Source organism: Staurois parvus, unplaced genomic scaffold, assembly GCF_062004578.1.
Source record: "Staurois parvus isolate SC_StPar_1 unplaced genomic scaffold, SC_StPar_1.0 ptg000114l, whole genome shotgun sequence".
NCBI classification, from domain to species: domain Eukaryota; kingdom Metazoa; phylum Chordata; class Amphibia; order Anura; family Ranidae; genus Staurois; species Staurois parvus.
The window spans coordinates 4100893-4119212 of NW_028317910.1; the positions used below are offsets into that span (position 1 = coordinate 4100893).

Genomic DNA, 18320 nt, shown 5'->3' on the forward strand with positions numbered 1-18320 from the left:
TAATTACCTCTGGGTTTTTTATTTTTTCTTAAACCAAAAACCACAGAAAATTTTGGAAAAAAAACGGTTTTTCTTAGTTTTTGTTATAAAATTTTGTAAATAAGTGATTTTTCTCCTTCACTGATATACGCTAATGAGGCTGTAGTGGTGGGCACTGATAGGCTGCACTGATGGACACTGATAGGTGGCACTGATGGGCACTGATTAGGAGGCACTGGTAGGTGGCACTGATGGGCATTGATAGGCATCACTGATGGGCACTGAAAGGCAGCACTGATACATGGCACTGATATATGGCACTGACTGGCAGCACTGATAGGCGGCACTGACTGGCACTGATAGGCAGCACTGACTGGCACTGATAGGCGGCACTGACACGGCACTGATAGGTGGCACTGATGCGCACTGATAGACAGCACTGACTGGCACTGATAGGTGGCACTGATTGGCAGCACTGATAGGTGGCACTGATTGGCATTGATAGGTGGCACTGACTGGCACTTATGGGTGACACTGAAAGGCAGCTCAGATGGGCGCTGATATGTGGCATTGATGTGCACTGGTAGGCACTGATATGTGGCATTGATGTGGCACTGATGGGCACTGGCACGAGGCACCGATGAGCACTGACACAAGGCACTGATGGACACTGACAGGTGGCACTGCTGGGGCTACACTGATCATCAGGGCACACTGATCATCAGTGCCCTGATGATCAGTGTACATGTCCCCTCCGTGGAAAGCCTATTACCGGCTCTCCTCTCCTCTCGAGCTGTCAGTGTGACAGCACGAGAGGAGAGAAATGCCGATAACCAGCATTTCCCTGTTTACATGTGATCAGCTGTGATTGGACACAGCTGATCACATGACCGAGCCAACATCTTCAGCTCTTTCCGTGATCGGTGATCCACTGTGTCCGAGGGACACAGCGCACCACCGATCGCCGCGCTGTGCGCTCCCTGAGCCGCGCATGCACGGTGAGAATGGGAGGATGTCATATGACGTCCTCCCAGAATAAGAGAACCACCTTGCGCCCGTCATTGGACTATATGGCGGGCGGGAGGTGGTTAAATGGGTTTCCAACTTTAAAAACTTGGGTGTTAAAGTGGTTGTAAACCTCAGACATGAAATATGAACAAAGCATATTTTCTGTAGTGTGTACCTGTCTCAATCCAGAGCACTAAGTGTCATTTCTGTCCCCTGTTTCTCTGCTGTAAGCATGAGTCACTTCTGATGAGTTTTCCTGACACCCAGAGAAAAATGGTGACAGAGGAGGACACAGCTTATTATTGACAGTCTCAGCTCTGTTCTTGTGAGTAGTGTGTGTTCCTTCCCTCCAATCAGCTCTCACAGCTCTCCTCATTAAATTTAATGTCAGCTCCCTGCCCCCTACTTAGCTGAGAGATCCCTGTTTAAATTCTGCACTTTGAATCGATGTAGGGGAAAGATGGCTGTAGATAAACAGGTACAACCTATGTAGGAGGATTTGTTTCATCTCTGTGTGTCACCTGAGTCTAGTCACTTTAGTGGGTATATGTAAAGGTTTACAACCACTTTAATGTTCACCGTGATCTCTCAAGCTCTTACCCATAGCCACATTCTCCTCCAACTAACTCAAAAGTGTGCAGTGTAGAAGTCTTTACCTCTGACTTCAGTTGGCCATGTCAGTACTATCAAAACTATTATTATTATACAGGATTTATATAGCGCCAACAGTTTGCTCAGCGCTTTACAATAAATGGGAGACAGTACAATTACAATACATTTCAGTACATAAGGAATAGGAGGGCCCTGCTCGTGGAGCTTACAATCTAAAGGAAGGGGAGGTGATAAAAAAGGTGATAGCTGCGGGGGATGATCTGGTGGCGGTGATTCAAGTACAGTTCTTAGGTGAAGGTGGGGTAGGCTTCCCTGAATAAGTAAGTTTTCAAAGATCGCCCAAAAGCAGACAGGGTGGGGGCTGACCGGACATACTGTGGTGGGGAGTTCCAGAGGATGGGAGAGGCTCTGGAGAAGTCCTGGAGGCAAGCGTGGGAAGAGGTGGTGAGGGATCTAGAGAGGAAGATATCTTGGGAGGAGCAGAGTGGGCGATTTGGGTGATATCTGCCGATGAGGTCGGTGATGTAGCTAGGGGCAGTGTTGTGGATGGCTTTGTAAGCTGTGGTTAGTATTTTGAATTTTATACGTTGGGTTATTGGAAGCCAGTGAAGGGATTGTCAGAGGGCAGCAGTCGCTGATCGGTTGGTAAGGTGTATGAGTCTAGCATCAGCATTTATAATAGAATGAAGGGGGGATAGCCTGTGTAACGGTAGACCAGTGAGGAGGGAGTTGCAGTAATCAAGGCGGGATATAACCAAGGCATGGATAAGTTGTTTTGTGGTGTCATTGGTCAGGAAGGGGTGGATTTTGGAAATGTTCCGGAGGTTGAGGCGGCAGGATTTAGCCAGTGATTGGATGTGGGGTGCAAAGGAGAGGTCAGAGTCTAGGATTACTCCTAGCACCCTGGCAAGAGGGGAAAGACCAAAATTACTTTCCTTCATAAATGTTCATACATCTGTAGACACACCCCAGTTCTTATACCCAAATCTTTTTTTATTCATTTTTTAATCAGATTGCTTCATTTGTTTGGGCAGGTGGTACTCCCAGAATTTCCAAGTCCACATTGCAACTTCCGCTGTCTTTGGGCAGCCTGGCCCTTCCATGTTTTTAGAAATATTCTTGAGCTGTAGTATTGGTCACTGTCAGAAGGTGGTTCTCCCAGACAGCTAACAATCCTGCAATTACCCTGGAGACTGCAATGTTGGGATCTTACTTAAAAATGAGTAACCTAGTATTTCAAATTCCTCGATCTAATCCTAATGTTTCTGTTCCAATGAAGACTAATCTCCTGGTTTAGAGGCATGTGGGAGTGCAAATTGGTGCAGTAAACTCATTGTCCCCTTACCCCCTTCTATGGGGGAATCCCTTTCGTCCTCATATCCATTCTGTACCTGACCCCTATAGGTTTAGCATTAAAACCTTTTAAGATGTTGGGATTCCTGCTCACCTTTGATAGTTTAAAATGAATGTGCCACCTGCCCAACTTGATGTTCTTTAGATTTCTCCAACCTCGCCATGCTATTCAAACCCATTTCCTACTCCTATTACCCTTGCCTCTCGTACTGTGGAGAGTGATATTGATATCCAATAAAATAGACAAAATTCACTCATCCCATTACCTCTGGTTGTCTAATACTGATACCACTAAGGGTCACACGGGCATTCCATTTTTTTTTCTTCAGTTCAGTCACATTTTTTCAAAGAAAAAAACGGATGAATTTACATCCGTTTACATATGTTTTTTTCATGGTTTTTCATCCGTTTACATCCGTTTTACATCTGTTTACATTGGTTTACATCCATTTTTCATCCATTTAGATTCGTTTACTTCCATTTTTGATCAGTTTAGATCCATTTTCATCCATTTCCATCCATTTTTGGTTCGTTTACATCTGTTGACATCCGCTTTTTCATCCGTTATGGGTTTTTTTGTGAAAGAAAAATAGGGTTTTCTTCCGTTCAAAAAAACAAATGTTAACGGATGTAAAAAATGTTCATATGCTTACATCTGCAAGTCCATAGAAATACATGGGGGTGCGTTTTTCATCTGTAAAGAAAGATGAAAAACAGACATACGGAACGCCCTTGTGAAAGAGGCCTAAGGCTACTCAGCTCTTTCAGATGTGACAGCAGGACATCCCTGCATTGACTGATGATGATTGGGAAAAGGGTATACAACAATACCTTTCACTTATGATCTCAGTTTGAAATAGATTCATACAGCTAAGGTTTTTGCACTGAGTATATTATTCCCCCCAGAGGATCTCTGTGATTTACCGAACTGTGGATGAAATCTGTCCTAAATGCCATAATGAGATTGATGTTCATCCATATGGTGTGGACCTGCTCCTTTATACAGGGGTTCTGGAGGGATGTTGTGGTGGTGAGTGGACTGGTAATCGCTATAGATCCCCTAATTTTGCTATTTCTCTTTCATGCTGCTCCACAAGCTAAGAAAACGATCATTTCCAAATGGAAGCTATCTGACCCTCCCACTTTACAGCAATGGAGGTCTGTGGTAAGGCAATCTTACCATTATATAAACGTTCATATTTGAAATGCAACTGCCCAAAAAATTCTGAAAATATGGACGGCATGAGGCGAGAGACCAAACGGTATAATATAAAGATATTACGGCTTGAAATATTTAGGGTCCTCTGGGTTTTAGGCCCCTTTTACATGAGTGTTCTGAATGGGTTCGCCTGTCCGTTTTGGACCCTCCATTCTTCTGCATGGAGCGGTGCCTACCTCCAATCGAATCCGCCAAAAACAAATGGAGTGGGATCTGTTCCCCTCTGTGTGGGCAGATTGGAGGGCAGTCAGGTGTGACCAGTTTACAGCAAACTTCCCAGAGAGCAGAGCAGGCTGTGTCCATGTCTCCTCTGTATAAGCAGAGTGGACATGGACTTGTCATCCTCCCACCCTGCTCTACTCATCAGGGTGTCAGCAGATAGATCCCCTGCTAAGAAAAATGGATCCAGCCCATGCAAAAGGGGCCTTAAGGGGCCTTGTTTATTCCTGACCATCTGCTTGATACATGGTTTTGTTCTTTTGTTCTTCCCACCCCTTCATAGTTCTATCTTGCCCCCCCCCCCACCTTTTGTTCCTATTCTCCCCCCCTCTTTCTTTTCATTCTCTTTCCTTATTTCCCCTTTCCTTTCCTCTTTCTTTCTGATTGCTTCCATGCATATACGAGAGTTAATAGGCAATGCTTACTTGAGTGTCTATTTTATTTCCCTTCATATGGAAGTCATATTTTCTTTTATTTTACAATGAGACCAAAAAAATCCCATAACGAGTATTGTCTGAATCTAAACTCTAGGCAAATACAAAGACACAAATGAATGCAGCTCTGTAATTAGTAATAGAAACAAAGAACACAGCACCTCTAAGTGTATACTGCGATAATATTTAATAAGAAGGTAAGTAGCAACTCACATCTTAGCATGGCAAATATAAAGACACAAATGAATGCAGCTCTGTAATTAGTAATAGAAACAAAGAACACAGCACCTCTAAGTGTATACTGCGATAATATTTAATAAGAAGGTAAGTAGCAACTCACATCTTAGCATGGGCGGTGAAGCCTGGCAGAGTCTCCAAGATGTCCGGTGTAGGTCACATTCAGTGTCTGATGTCATCGGCAGGCCTGCCTGATGAAAGAGCATGCCGGCCGATGCTGATCCTGCGCATGCTCAAAAACACGTCGCACACCGATGATGTCAGACACCGAATGTGACCTACCCCAGACATCTTGGAGACTCTGCCAGGCTTCACCACCCATGCTTCAACTGACGTAGCACCATCTGCTGGCGGACCTAGGTTATCTCCTCTCTGGATCAGTAACCCTACATCTGGCTACAGACGTTGTATATCTCCTCCATATGAGCCTGTTTTTAAAATCTAAGATGTGAGTTGCTACTTACCTTCTTATTAAATATTATCACAGTATACACTTAGAGGAAATGTGTTCTTTGTTTCTTCTACTGCAGAGTTTGCTTCGCTCCATCGCAGCCTGCCCTTAGTGCCTACTGGACTACCCCTGCCCACTTTGGAACTTATTACAATATACACATGGACTGCTGAACAATGCACCTGTCATTCTCCTCATACTGTAATTAATAATGCATCATTAGATGTATTTTTCTAAAGGTAATCAGTATAAGTACCTGAATCTGACCTGGTATCAGCTAGCAGTGCACCGAAATGAAAATTCAGGGCCGAAACCGAAAAATTCAAGATGCACTTGGCCGAAAACCGAAACCAAAATGGACAGTTTTAAAAACTATATATTTTGTATATATAACTGTATTATATTCGACTTTTTAATTAATATCATTAATTTAAATGAATATGAATAAAAAAATACAAATCCAGTAATGTAAAATAACTTTTATTAAAAGTAACACACAAAAATTGGACAGCAAATAAAATGAAATATATAAAATTAAAAACCTAAATAGAGGCGTATTTGCATTGAAGTCAATGGGGGTCATTTTTGCTTTGAAGTCAATGTGACGCAAGTCTGCGTTGAAGATAATAGGGGGCATTTTTGCATGTAGGTCAATGGGATGTAATTTTGCATTGAAGTCAATGGGACGTGAATTTGCAATGAAGTCAGTGGTACGCTATTTTTCATTGAAGTCAATTATTATTATTTTATTATTATTATACAGGATTTATATAGCGCCAACAGTTTGCTCAGTGCTTTACAATATAACAGGAGGCAATACAGCAACAATACAGTTCAATACAAGAGGGATAGGAGGGCCCTGCTCCTTGGAGCTTACAATCTATTATCATTATCAGCACCTCTTTTTTTCTATTGGCAAAATGGTGATAACCCTTGGCCAATAATTTTCGGCGGCTGATATATCGGTGCGTCACTAGTATCAGCCTCTTGTAGTCCTTGTACAGCAGTGCTGGAGTGTGAGAAGAAGAAGCAGCCCAAGAAGCCAATCAGTTCATGAGCTGACAAGTAGCATGCTGAGAGAACAGAGTGACAGAGGGATAGGTTTATCACTGTGCTGCTTCTCCTTTCATTGTCCAGTCAAAGGCTGGGGTGGGTCCAAGATAACTTTGGTTCAGAAAATACGTGTTTAGTGATGCTGACCATCAGACGGAGGACATCTTGCAGCAGGAAAAAAAGTACTGTGGAAGAAATCTCTGAAGTGAAGGTGAATATTGCAGCCAAAGCTGGTTTTATTATATCTTTTAACTGGATATGTTTTATCTTGCTACTTTTGGCAGTCGTTACGCTTTAAACAATAGCAATCTTAAACAAGTATAGTGTTTTTACACATGAAGTACACAGACTGGTCTTCTAGCAGCCAGTTGTTGACCACAATCACCAACGATTTATTCGTTATTCTGTCTCATATGAACAACCATACATCAAATTTAGAGAAAAGGTCGAAATTTTAATCTGCATACGTGTTTATGTGAGAGTGTACTGAAAATGCAAGATAACCGTGTCAACCAGGTAACTAGCATTTTCAAAAGTGAAGAACATTCTTACAGGAATAGGGACAATCTGTTTAAAACAGATCTACAGTTGTGTCCAAAATTATTCAACCCCCAATGCTGTAAAGGGGTTTAGGGACTATAGTGTACATTTGGAATTGTATTCAGAATCAAATCCTACAAGGACGTTGTAACTACCCAAATGCAACTAAAATGACATCAATTGTTTATGTAATACAGTAGTAAATGGTTCTTATGTGGTTTCTTCATTGCCACAATTATTCAACCCCTTAAAGACTACCACTCTGAAGAACAGAGGTTCATACAGGTGCTTTCCATCAGGTATTGAAAACACCTGTGGATGTCACCGAGCAGCAATCAAGCATAATAAGCACCAATTAGGCAGCTTTAAAATGACTGTGATACTCAGCTCCTTCTAGACATTTACTGGTGTGGTTACAAACATGGTGAAGGCAAGAGAATGGTCCAGGAAGACAAGAGAAGAGGTGATTTCTCTTCACAGGAAGGGCAATGGCTATAAGAAGATTGCAAAGATGTTAAACATACCAAGAGACACCTTAGGAAGCATCATTCGCAAATTCAAGGCAAAGGGCACTGTTGAAACGCTACCTGGTCGTGGCAGAAAGAAGATGCTGACTTCGACTGCTGTGCGCTACCTGAAGCGTAGAGTGGAGAGAAGTCCCCGTGTGACTGCTGAGGAACTGAGAAAAGATTTGTCAGATGTGGGTACAGAAGTTTCAGCCCAGACAATAAGACGCACACTGCGTAATGAAGGCCTCCGTGCCAGAACTCCCAGGCGTACCCCCTTGCTGTCTCCAAAGAATAAGAAGAGTCGACTGCAGTATGCCAAAAGCCATGTGGACAAACCACAAAAGTTGTGGGATAGTGTTCTGTGGACTGATGAAACAAAATTAGAACTGTTTGGGCCCATGGATCAACGCTATGTTTGGAGGAGGAAGAACAAGGCCTATGATGAAAAGAACACCTTGCCTACTGTGAAGCATGGTGGAGGGTCAATCATGCTTTGGGGCTGTTTTGCTTCTGCAGGTACAGGGAAGCTTCAGCGTGTGCAAGGTACCATGAATTCTCTTCAGTACCAGGAGATATTGGATGGAAACGTGATGCAGTCCGTCACACACCTGAGGCTTGGGAGACGTTGGACCTTTCAACAGGACAATGATCCCAAGCATACCTCCAAGTCCACTAGAGCATGGTTGCAGAGGAAAGGCTGGAACATTTTGGAGTGGCCATCGCAGTCACCAGACTTAAATCCGATTGAGAACCTCTGGTGGGACTTAAAGAAAGCAGTTGCAGTGCGCAAGCCTAAGAATGTGACTGAACTGGAGGCCTTTGCCCATGAAGAATGGGCGAAGATACCCGTAGATCGCTGCAAGACACTTGTGTCAAGCTATGCTTCACGTTTAAAAGCTGTTATAACTGTAAAAGGATGCTGTACTAAGTACTAAGATTGAATGTCACTTGGGGGTTGAATAAAACTGATAATGCTGTGAGCACAGAAAAGACATTTGTGGTTATTTCATTATAACTGTTATGTTATATTTGTCTGACCTACAAGTGCCTCTTTAATGTAAATGTAAGCAAGATGACTGAATGATCAAAAGCAATGTCAAACTGGCCAAAACACTCAATTTCAGTGGGGGTTGAATAATTTTGGACACAACTGTAGCATCAGTTAAGTGCAACATGCTAAATAATGGGTCAGTCCAATACTTTCAGTTATGTATTACCTCTAAGAGACACCACAGCACTCCCCCTGACAATGCCTTCATCTGTTTTCCTCTTCAGGAGGATTGCATCATCTTTGTTCAGACATCATCCAGGGTCACCATTTACTTCACAGGTGTCAAACTGGTGGCCCTCCAGCTGTTTCCAAACTACAAGTCCCATGATGCATTGCACGATTGACAGTTACAAGCATGACTCCCACAGGTAGAGGCATGATGGGACTTGTAGTTGTGCAACAGGTGGAGGGCCACCAGTTTGACACCCCTGATACTTCCTCGAGATGTCAGCTTAGAGATGACACAACCATGTACTGTAAATCCTGGTTTCTGTGCAGATCTTGGCTGTGGTCACAAATGTTTGACACAGATCAACCTCTGCTGTAGCCTTTCAACTTTTGACTTGTTAAAGGATAAGTTCACCTTTATACAAAAATTAATAAATGCAGTTAAAAAAATGTGCATTTATTATTTTTTGTAGAAGGAGCCTGGAAAGCACTGCAGCAGCAGTCAGCAAATCGCTGGTGCCATGCAGGTCTCCTTCAGATTGTCAGTGTTTCTGCTTGCTTTTACATCCCGTACAGGCAAGCTGATACTTCTGACAGGAAGAGTCAATGAATTTCCACAGCGCATTGGTAGTTCATTGAGAACTACAAGCTGACTACAAGTTCATTGAGAACTACAAGTAGCTGCGCTGTTTTTAAAAAGTGACAGCTGGTACGGGGAACTTCTCCCTGTACTTCTGTCACTGGGAGGAGGGGGGATTGGGCTGCAGCTGCAGGATCGGGAACATGTTACATGTTGGACCCTAAAAACGGGTGGAACATGTATTCATGTTCCCGAAGGTGAACTTATCCTTTAAGATTTTGCAGTCTTATCACTGGGGGGCAGAGAAGACTGAGGAAATATTTCCTCCTGTCTGCAGCAGATTGATGACACCATGTCAATGTAGGCAAAGTCTCTGACTGGAGCTTTACAATTGCTTTTTAATAATAAAAAAAAAAGATATTTCTGAAAAATGATACTTTTGATGTACTGTATATTGTGAAATTTATGGAAGGCACAGTATATATTTGGACTCCAAGTCACTGATAGCTATATTTTAGAATTAGTTTACAAGCTGAACCAGGTTTAGGTGGTGAAACCTTAATTGCAGCAGAATCTCAAAAGAAACATTTGCCTAAAACAGAACTCCAATTAAAATGATTTTTCATGATTAGGATAGAGTTGATGAAGCATTAGAATTTCTCTCAGGTTCTTGTGCTAGCGGTGTCCCCATTGGGTAGATCTTTTCCTGCTCATTTCAAGACAAAAAAAGTTTTGGTTGGGTTTGAGTTTTAGGTTTCCAGAAGGGTGAGGCTGTTTTCCCTGAGGGACGGGAGGCACTTTGCAATCTGCAACCTTTCCGTAACAGCGTAGAAGGTGCAGAATAACACTTTTGATGTGAGTCCTCAAAATCTATCTCATGATATAATGTTACATCCTATAAAATAGTGTTGTTAGATAACATCTATGTATCAGGGAGATCTAATCATTCAGGAATAATTCCCTTCTTGTTTTATACACAGGTTCCTCCTTGTTCTTATATGTTTAATATTCAGTGTCCTCTCCACCATAGAACATTACTCTGAATTTGCCACAGGAACTCTGTTTTGGATGGTGAGTAGCAGAAACCCTTTGCACAAATTAGGTGTTTAGCAGTGCAGAATATTTCAGGGAGGAGTGCTAAAGGAAGGAGCAGAGTCCTTCAGCAGTGCATTTCAGGAGGGGAGCGTTAGATGGAAGCAGGAGTCCTCCAACAGTGCAGAGTATTTTAGGAGAGTTGATTTTAAAGAGGAATAAGCAGAGATCTACAGTAGTGCAGAGTATTTCAGGAGAGGAGAGTTTTAGAGAGGAATAAGCAGAGATCTGCAGTAGTGCAGAGTATTTCAGGAGAGGAGAGTTTTAGAGAGGAATAAGCAGAGATCTACAGTAGTGCAGAGTATTTCAGGAGAGGAGAGTTTTATAGAGGAATAAGCAGAGATCTGCAGTAGTGCAGAGTATTTCAGGAGAGGAGAGTTTTATAGAGGAATAAGCAGAGATCTGCAGTAGTGCAGAGTATTTCAGGAGAGGAGAGTTTTATAGAGGAATAAGCAGAGATCTGCAGTAGTGCAGAGTATTTCAGGAGAGGAGAGTTTTATAGAGGAATAAGCAGAGATCTGCAGTAGTGCAGAGTATTTCAGGAGAGGAGAGTTTTAAAGAGGAATAAGCAGAGATCTGCAGTAGTGCAGAGTATTTCAGGAGAGGAGAGTTTTAAAGAGGAATAAGCAGAGATCTGCAGTAGTGCAGAGTATTTCAGGAGAGGAGAGGTTTATAAAGGAATAAGCAGAGATCTGCAGTAGTGCAGATTATTTCAGGGAAGGAGAGTTTTATAGAGGAATAAGCAGAGATCTGCAGTAGTGCAGAGTATTTCAGGAGAGGAGAGTTTTAAAGAGGAATAAGCAGAGATCTGCAGTAGTGCAGAGTATTTCAGGAGAGGAGAGTTTTATAGAGGAATAAGCAGAGATCTGCAGTAGTGCAGAGTATTTCAGGAGAGGAGAGTTTTATAAAGGAATAAGCAGAGATCTGCAGTAGTGTAGAGTATTTCAGGGAAGGAGCAGAGTCCTCTAGCAGTGCAGAATATTTTAGGAGAGTAAAGTTAGATAGAAGAAGGAGCAGAGTCCTCAAGCAGTGCAGAGTATTTCAGGAGAGAACAGTTTTATAAAGGAAAAAGCAGAGACCTGCAGTAGTCCAGACTATTTCAGGGGAGGAGTATTAGAGGAAGGAGCAGGGTCCTCCTATACTGCAGAATATTTTAAGGGAGGAGAGTTAGATAGAGAAAGGAGCAGAGTCTTCCAGCGGTGCAGAGTATTTCAGGAAAGGAGACATAAAGGAACAAGCAGAGTCCTCCAGCAATGCAGAGTATTTTTGGAGAGTCGCAATGGAGAAATTATGGAGTAATTCTGGTGACAAGTGTCAGTTATGTGTTGCTGACTTAGCCTTCTTTGTCATTAATCATTCTTCCTTCCCTCACATATATCCTCTTCTCTGTTTTCCCCTCCAGGAGATTGTACTGGTCGTGTTTTTTGGTGCCGAATATCTTGTACGTCTGTGGTCAGCCGGCTGCCGCAGCAAATATGTGGGTTTCAGGGGGCGAATACGTTTTGCTAGAAAACCCATCTCAATAATAGGTGAGAGCATCTTGTGCTGTGTCCGGGGTTCTAGTAGGACTTGCTGCTGGGTTATGTATCAGACAAAGGAATCCACTGAGGTTTAGTCAATCGAAATTGCATCTTTAAATCTGAATTCTGAGAGGTTGCTATAGGCATCTGCATTCTGCGCATCATTTTTGACAGAACTGTTGAATACCCATCACAGAGAACAAAGAAAGGTGCTGCTAAGCATGTATTGCCAACTGACATTGCAAAATACAAATTATGTGCAAAAATAAAACTTGTACTGTTAGTGTCTCCACCTTGCCCAAGTGGCATTAGGATAGGCTAAATTTATAGATTTCATTGCCCAAAAGTTTTGACAAAATGTAATTTCGGTGAAATGCATTCGGGTTAATGGAGAAGGTGAACTGAAGCTGGTTTTGGTGTGTTTTCTAAAGCCCAATTAACTTTAAGTTTAAATCAGTTAAAACATTCCAAGCGCATCAAAACAGAAGGTATGCAAAGTCCTACATTTGTTTTCCTTAGAATGCATCCGCGCCAGCATGCTACAGAGAAGGACCCTTGCTCTCTGTGTGGATGCAGTAGCTTCTCTGGAGAGATCCAACATTCCCTTCATAGTCAGACCTTTTACTTTGCAATCAATAAAGCTCATTCCACTCTCCTGACTGGAGTTCTAGCTCTACTTAGCAGGAGAAGCCCTTCATATTAGACAACAGCAGACCCAGGAGTTCAGCCCAATGATAGTAGGAAAACAAAAAAGAGGGTGCACCGACCTAGTGCATTATCATTTAAAAATATTTATTGAAATATTAAATTAAATTGAAATAAAAGTATCATACTCACAATGGACATAAAAACACAGGCATATCACACTGAACAAGATGTTTGATCCAAACAGCATCTGAGTCCTTATGATGGAACCCTGGATGACCAACTGGCTAAGAGCTCTGAGGAAGAGGTTGTGTCCTCGAAAAGCGTTAGCCAGTTGGTCATCCAGGGTTCCATCATTGGATCAAACATCTTGTTAAGTGTGATATGCCTGTGTTTTTATGTCCATTGTAAGTATGATACTTACTTTGTTCTTTCTATAAATATTTTTAAACGATAATGCACAACATCGGTGCCCCCTCTTTTTTATTTTCCCATTTGTATTTAGTGAATTTGGACCACCCCGGTCTGTTGAGGGCAGCAAGCAGTGCATATTGCAGAACATTCCTATTGGTTTCACTGAGTCTATTCCCAGCGCAGGAGAAAAATGTTTGCAATGATAGTGGGAACCCCTAATAAAGGGCAAAACAGTTGTACAGACCCAGAAACCCAGGGAAGGTGGGAGCCCCTCATAATGGGTACACCAGCTTTGCAGACCTTGGAACCCAGTGTAGGGATAGGGGAACCGTTCATAATGGGCAAAGCAGGTGTACAGACCCGGGAACTGAGCCCAGAGATGGTGGCTCTCTCATATTAGGTACATCAGATGTATAGATTTGGAAACTCAGTGCAAAGGTAGTGGGAAACCCTCACAAAGGGCACAGCATGTATGAAGACCTAGGAACTCAGCACAGAGATGGTGGGAACCCCTCATAAAGGGTACAGCAGGTGTGAAGAATTGATGTCTCAATGTAGGGATTGTGGGAACCGCCATAATAGGCACAGTAGGTGTAGACCGAGGGACTCAGCAAGGGTTGGTGGGAGCCCCTCATAATGGGCATAACGTGTATGACATCCATAACATACGCAAGGAGCTATAATCATCCATCAATTACTGAAATATGAGTTTTGAGAAGACCATCCTTGTAATTGGCTGTATTTGATTATTTCAGTAGCTGCTCATCTTACAGTTGTGTACAGCCTGTTAATTAGAGTGGAGGTCTTCTTTAACCTGTCAAGGGAATCTATAGGCAATGATGATGGACATAGTATAGAAGACAATAGAGTGCCATAAGATATACGTATAGGGTCTCCGTCCCGGTGATAGACATGAGGAGATACGGCTCTCACAACATGCACTGACTGATGAGAGACGTTTATACCGTGCAAGATTAACTTTCAAAGAGAATGCTACTTGCTGAGTGTAAGCAACGTCTAGCTTTACAGTGGAGAAATATGAAATTCCGCTTGCAAAAATAACTTTCACAGCATTTACTGAATTCAAAACATTAAAGGGTCATGTTACTGAGTTATAGGTGCATTCACCCATTGGTTAAATGATCCAGATGTGAGGTGTTGCCAGCCATTAAAAGGCTCAGAAATGGCATCAGAAAGCTGATAGCTGGTATTTAATTATGGAACTCTCTTTAAAGTCAGTCAGGGCTGTCAGTCTCCCGTAGAGGAAGACAGTTACTGAAGAGCAGGAAGAATCTAAACTACAAGGGTGCTCATTGAGAACTACAAGCTGTCTGCTACTGTGGTAGATGACATTTCAAGTTAATTTATTCATAGATATCTGTGAATGAATGTATAACACAGAACTGCATTTAGAATTACTATACAAATAGAGCAGCTTGCACATATAGCCATACAGAAAAATATAGGGGAAAATGCAGCATTAGTTAGAACAAAGTCCATGTAAGTTTCCCGTATAAAGAAATTAAGAGCCGTGCAAAGGAAAGGGGTTCCAATCCAAGAAGGGGACCACCACCATACCAAAAGTGTTGACCACCACACAGGTTGGTCAACATAAGCAGTATCATAAATCTAGCAGGTGCTGCAAGCGGCTCTTGCATAGGAAACGCTCACAGGGTCATCCAGGATATTCCTCCAAAAAGATCTTCAAATGGCAAACTCCCCATCAGGCCACCTAGGGTGGAGCCACGCTGTGTGACGTCATCGCGCTTTGGAGGGACAGCGGCCATCTGGATGGTTAGAAACTTAACAGTGGCATTTGATATGCTGATTTATTTTGCTTGCTATTTAAGTGCAATTCAATTAATCGTTTTTTAAATTCACTACACTATGAGTGGGCAATTCTTTTCATGTGGTGCTTTGGTGGCCTGATGGGAAGTTTGCCATTCCTCTTTTTTGAGGAATATCCTGGATGACCCTGTGAGCGTTTCCTATGCAAGAACCGGTTGCAGCACCTGCTGGATTTATGATACTGCTTATGTTGACCGACCTGTGTGGCGGTCAACACTTTTGGTAAGAGGCCAATCTATTTGGGTGTATGGTGGTGGTCCCCTTCTTGGATTGGAACCTCTTTCCTTTGCACGGCTCTTCATTTCTTTATATGGAAAACCTACATCTGTGAATGAATGACGCAGCTGAGTGGGTGGAAATCCACATAGCCGCACTGTTTTTACATTGTGAAAGTGGGTGCGGGGAGAGAATATCCTCCCCACTGTCACAGTGGGGGATCTGGGGGGGCTGCTGTATTAGTGACATGTTACACCCTGAATACAGGTGTAACATGTAATGTGTTACTAAAGGTGAGCTTAGCCTTTAATTGCTGTAGAAAAAAAAATGGACACCGAAGTTCTGCACTGTCTGACAGGGGTGCCTGGATCACAACTTGCCTGGATTTCAGTTTTAAAAAGACTTTTATCAAGGCTACTGGGCGTGTTATAACACAAGGACAAATTTAGGAACACATTGTCAGTAGCTATTTGCCACTGCAAGTCCTTGGAGTTTTTGTACACCAGGCGCCTAGCCGGGCTGCAAAATAAAGTTTCGCTTTGTAAATTAGGCTACTATAATTCAATCTCTGCCTGAATATTGCCTGCTAGTGGTCAGAATATCACAAAATATACAAGAATTTTCACCCAGTGCTGCCTGTCTCTTCTCATCCTTAGATCTCATTGTGGTCATAGCCTCCATTATCGTGCTCAGTGTCGGCTCCAACGGGCAGGTGTTTGCCACGTCTGCAATTAGGTTGGTGAGTTTATATGGGTCCAGGATTTATGGCGGTCTGAAGTTCAGACTTGCCATCAAGCAAACAGCCCTGCCATTAAAATTCACATTTCACATGTATTAAATTAAATTAAATAGTTATTTTGAGTAAATAAAAATTTCCCATGCCATGGACAAAATGGTAATGAATTTGCTAACCATCTACGCAGGATCTTGCTGGAAGATGCTAGCAGAAGGATCATTTGTAAAAAAAAAAAAATTCATTAAATGGTCTACAAAGTGGTCTAAAAAAAATTTAAGACACTGGTAATATCATTACTTGAAATCTACTGTTCTGTTTTAATAATTTTTTATTGAAAAGTTTTATCAGACAACCATAAGAAATAATACAGTGTTGCATATTTCCAGATGGTATCATAGAAAACTGAAAGAACATTGTCATTCAATGCCTGAAATCTACTTTTATATTTACTTCCCACAATCCCCAGCATGCCAGATATTATTGAACAGTGAATAAGTTATTGAACAGTGAGAAAAGAACTTTTCTGGTTGTTACAGTACATGACACTTAATCCTCAATGTGTGACTCTTGCTCTGCAGGGGGATTCGATTCCTTCAGATACTTCGCATGTTACATGTGGACCGCCAGGGAGGAACGTGGAGGCTGCTAGGATCTGTAGTTTTCATCCATCGCCAGGTGCGGGCACTGTGCTGCATGAACCTGAGGTCCTGATTGGCTGTTTTAGTATATTCATATCCTAGCACTTCCAGGAATAGGGAAATGTAACAACCCTCTCTGCCTCTGACACTGCAGAACTTGGAGCATGAGTGGCCAATTGCCAGGCTGGATTGATGTCACACGCGGATGTAAGGGACCATATACTCGCATCAAAGTTGCAGATTACATAGGAATTTGCAGGTTCTGTAGTGGCAGATCGATTTGGCAGAGATGTGCAGAAACTTGTAGACTCCTAACAAAGCTTTCTATCAACTGAACCTGTTACTTTACTTTCTCTTTTCTCAGTGCAGGGTTGATAGTATGGGCTAGACTGCTACCTAAACATTTTTACTTACTTTAATGCAAAGAATAGGGGTGAGGGGGCATACTGCTATCTAAACATTTTTTACTTACTTTAATGCAAAGAGTAGGGGGTGAGGGGGCATACTGCTATCTAAACATTTTTTACTTACTTTAATGCAAAGAGTAGGGGGTGAGGGGGCATACTGCTGCCTAAACCTTTTTTACCTTAATGCAAGAAAATGTAACAAATATTATAAATTAGGGGCAGCCTCGGGAGTGAAGAGATGTAGCCCTGTGTTTTCTCCAGACTGCTCTTGTAGGAGCCTACAGAGGGCTGAGGATGCTTTCCCCATCCCCATGTGACACCTCCTGACCTCCATGTGAAACCTGGGTGTGTCTTTTCACTCCATGTTGGGGAATGGTCAGTAGCCTTCCAGAGATAATATATCAATGCCTGACCTTACTGAAAACATCACCTAATGGCCATAGTCTTCAAACAGGTCTGCCAATAGGGTTTTATTAAAAATTAAAACAATCCAGGTTGCAGGTGACTTATCCTTTAACTGTAGCTCTCACAGCAGCCAGTTTATCCCAATCTATCGTCAAATAATGCAGCAAGAATAAATAGTGAAGCAATACAGGCAGCACAGTAGCTAAATTAATATTATTATTATACTGTATTTATAAAGCGCCAATAGTTCGCTCAGTGCTGTACATTACAAAGGGGGACAGAACAAAATGGTTAGCTAAATGGTTAGCACTTCTGCCTGGCAGTACTAGGGTTGTTGGTTTGAATCCCAGCTATGGCATCACCTGCCTGGATTTTTCATGTTCTCCCTGTGCCTGCATGGGCTTCCTCCAGGTACTCTGGTTTCCTCCCACACTCCAAAGACATGCTGGTAGGTTAATTGGATCCTGTCTAAATTGTCCCTAGTATGTGTATGTATGAATGTGAGTTAGGCGCCTTCGATTTTACACTCCTTGAGGGTTAGGGACTGATGTCAATGTACAATATATATGTAAAGCGCTGTGTAAATTGATGGTGCTGTATAAGTACATGTAATAAATAAATACATTTTTACACTATGTAACCGTTGTCTTGGTATTATTGGAAATCTTTGTCCAAGATTTGGGTTGTGCTGGTCAAGTATGTGGCACATTTATCTGTATGTGGCTCATCGTGGCCCCTTTTTGTCTGTGTCCACCCCAGGAGCTCATCACCACTCTGTATATTGGCTTCCTGGGTCTTATCTTCTCCTCCTACTTCGTCTACCTGGCTGAGAAGGATGCAGTGGATGAAGAGGGGAGGACTGGATTTTCCAGCTATGCTGATGCCCTCTGGTGGGGAGTGGTGAGTATTATGGATATATTAGAATTGTTTGCTATGATCACTGGCAGTTCCATGGCACTTACTAAAATCTTTCACCTATGTGCTAA

General features: G+C 42.3%; 1 protein-coding gene across 1 annotated transcript in view; it reads left to right on the forward strand.

Annotated features, from left to right (window-relative positions):
- The window catches only part of LOC149467385 (potassium voltage-gated channel subfamily KQT member 1-like), a 108340-nt gene that overhangs the window by 48448 nt on the left and 41572 nt on the right, over positions 1-18320 (forward strand). Inside the window, exons 3-7 of the mRNA XM_089671883.1 lie at positions 10394-10484; positions 11908-12034; positions 15805-15883; positions 16463-16559; positions 18094-18234. Of these exons, the coding sequence (XP_089528009.1) occupies positions 10394-10484; positions 11908-12034; positions 15805-15883; positions 16463-16559; positions 18094-18234 (535 nt within the window). The remainder of the gene's footprint in view (positions 1-10393; positions 10485-11907; positions 12035-15804; positions 15884-16462; positions 16560-18093; positions 18235-18320) is intronic.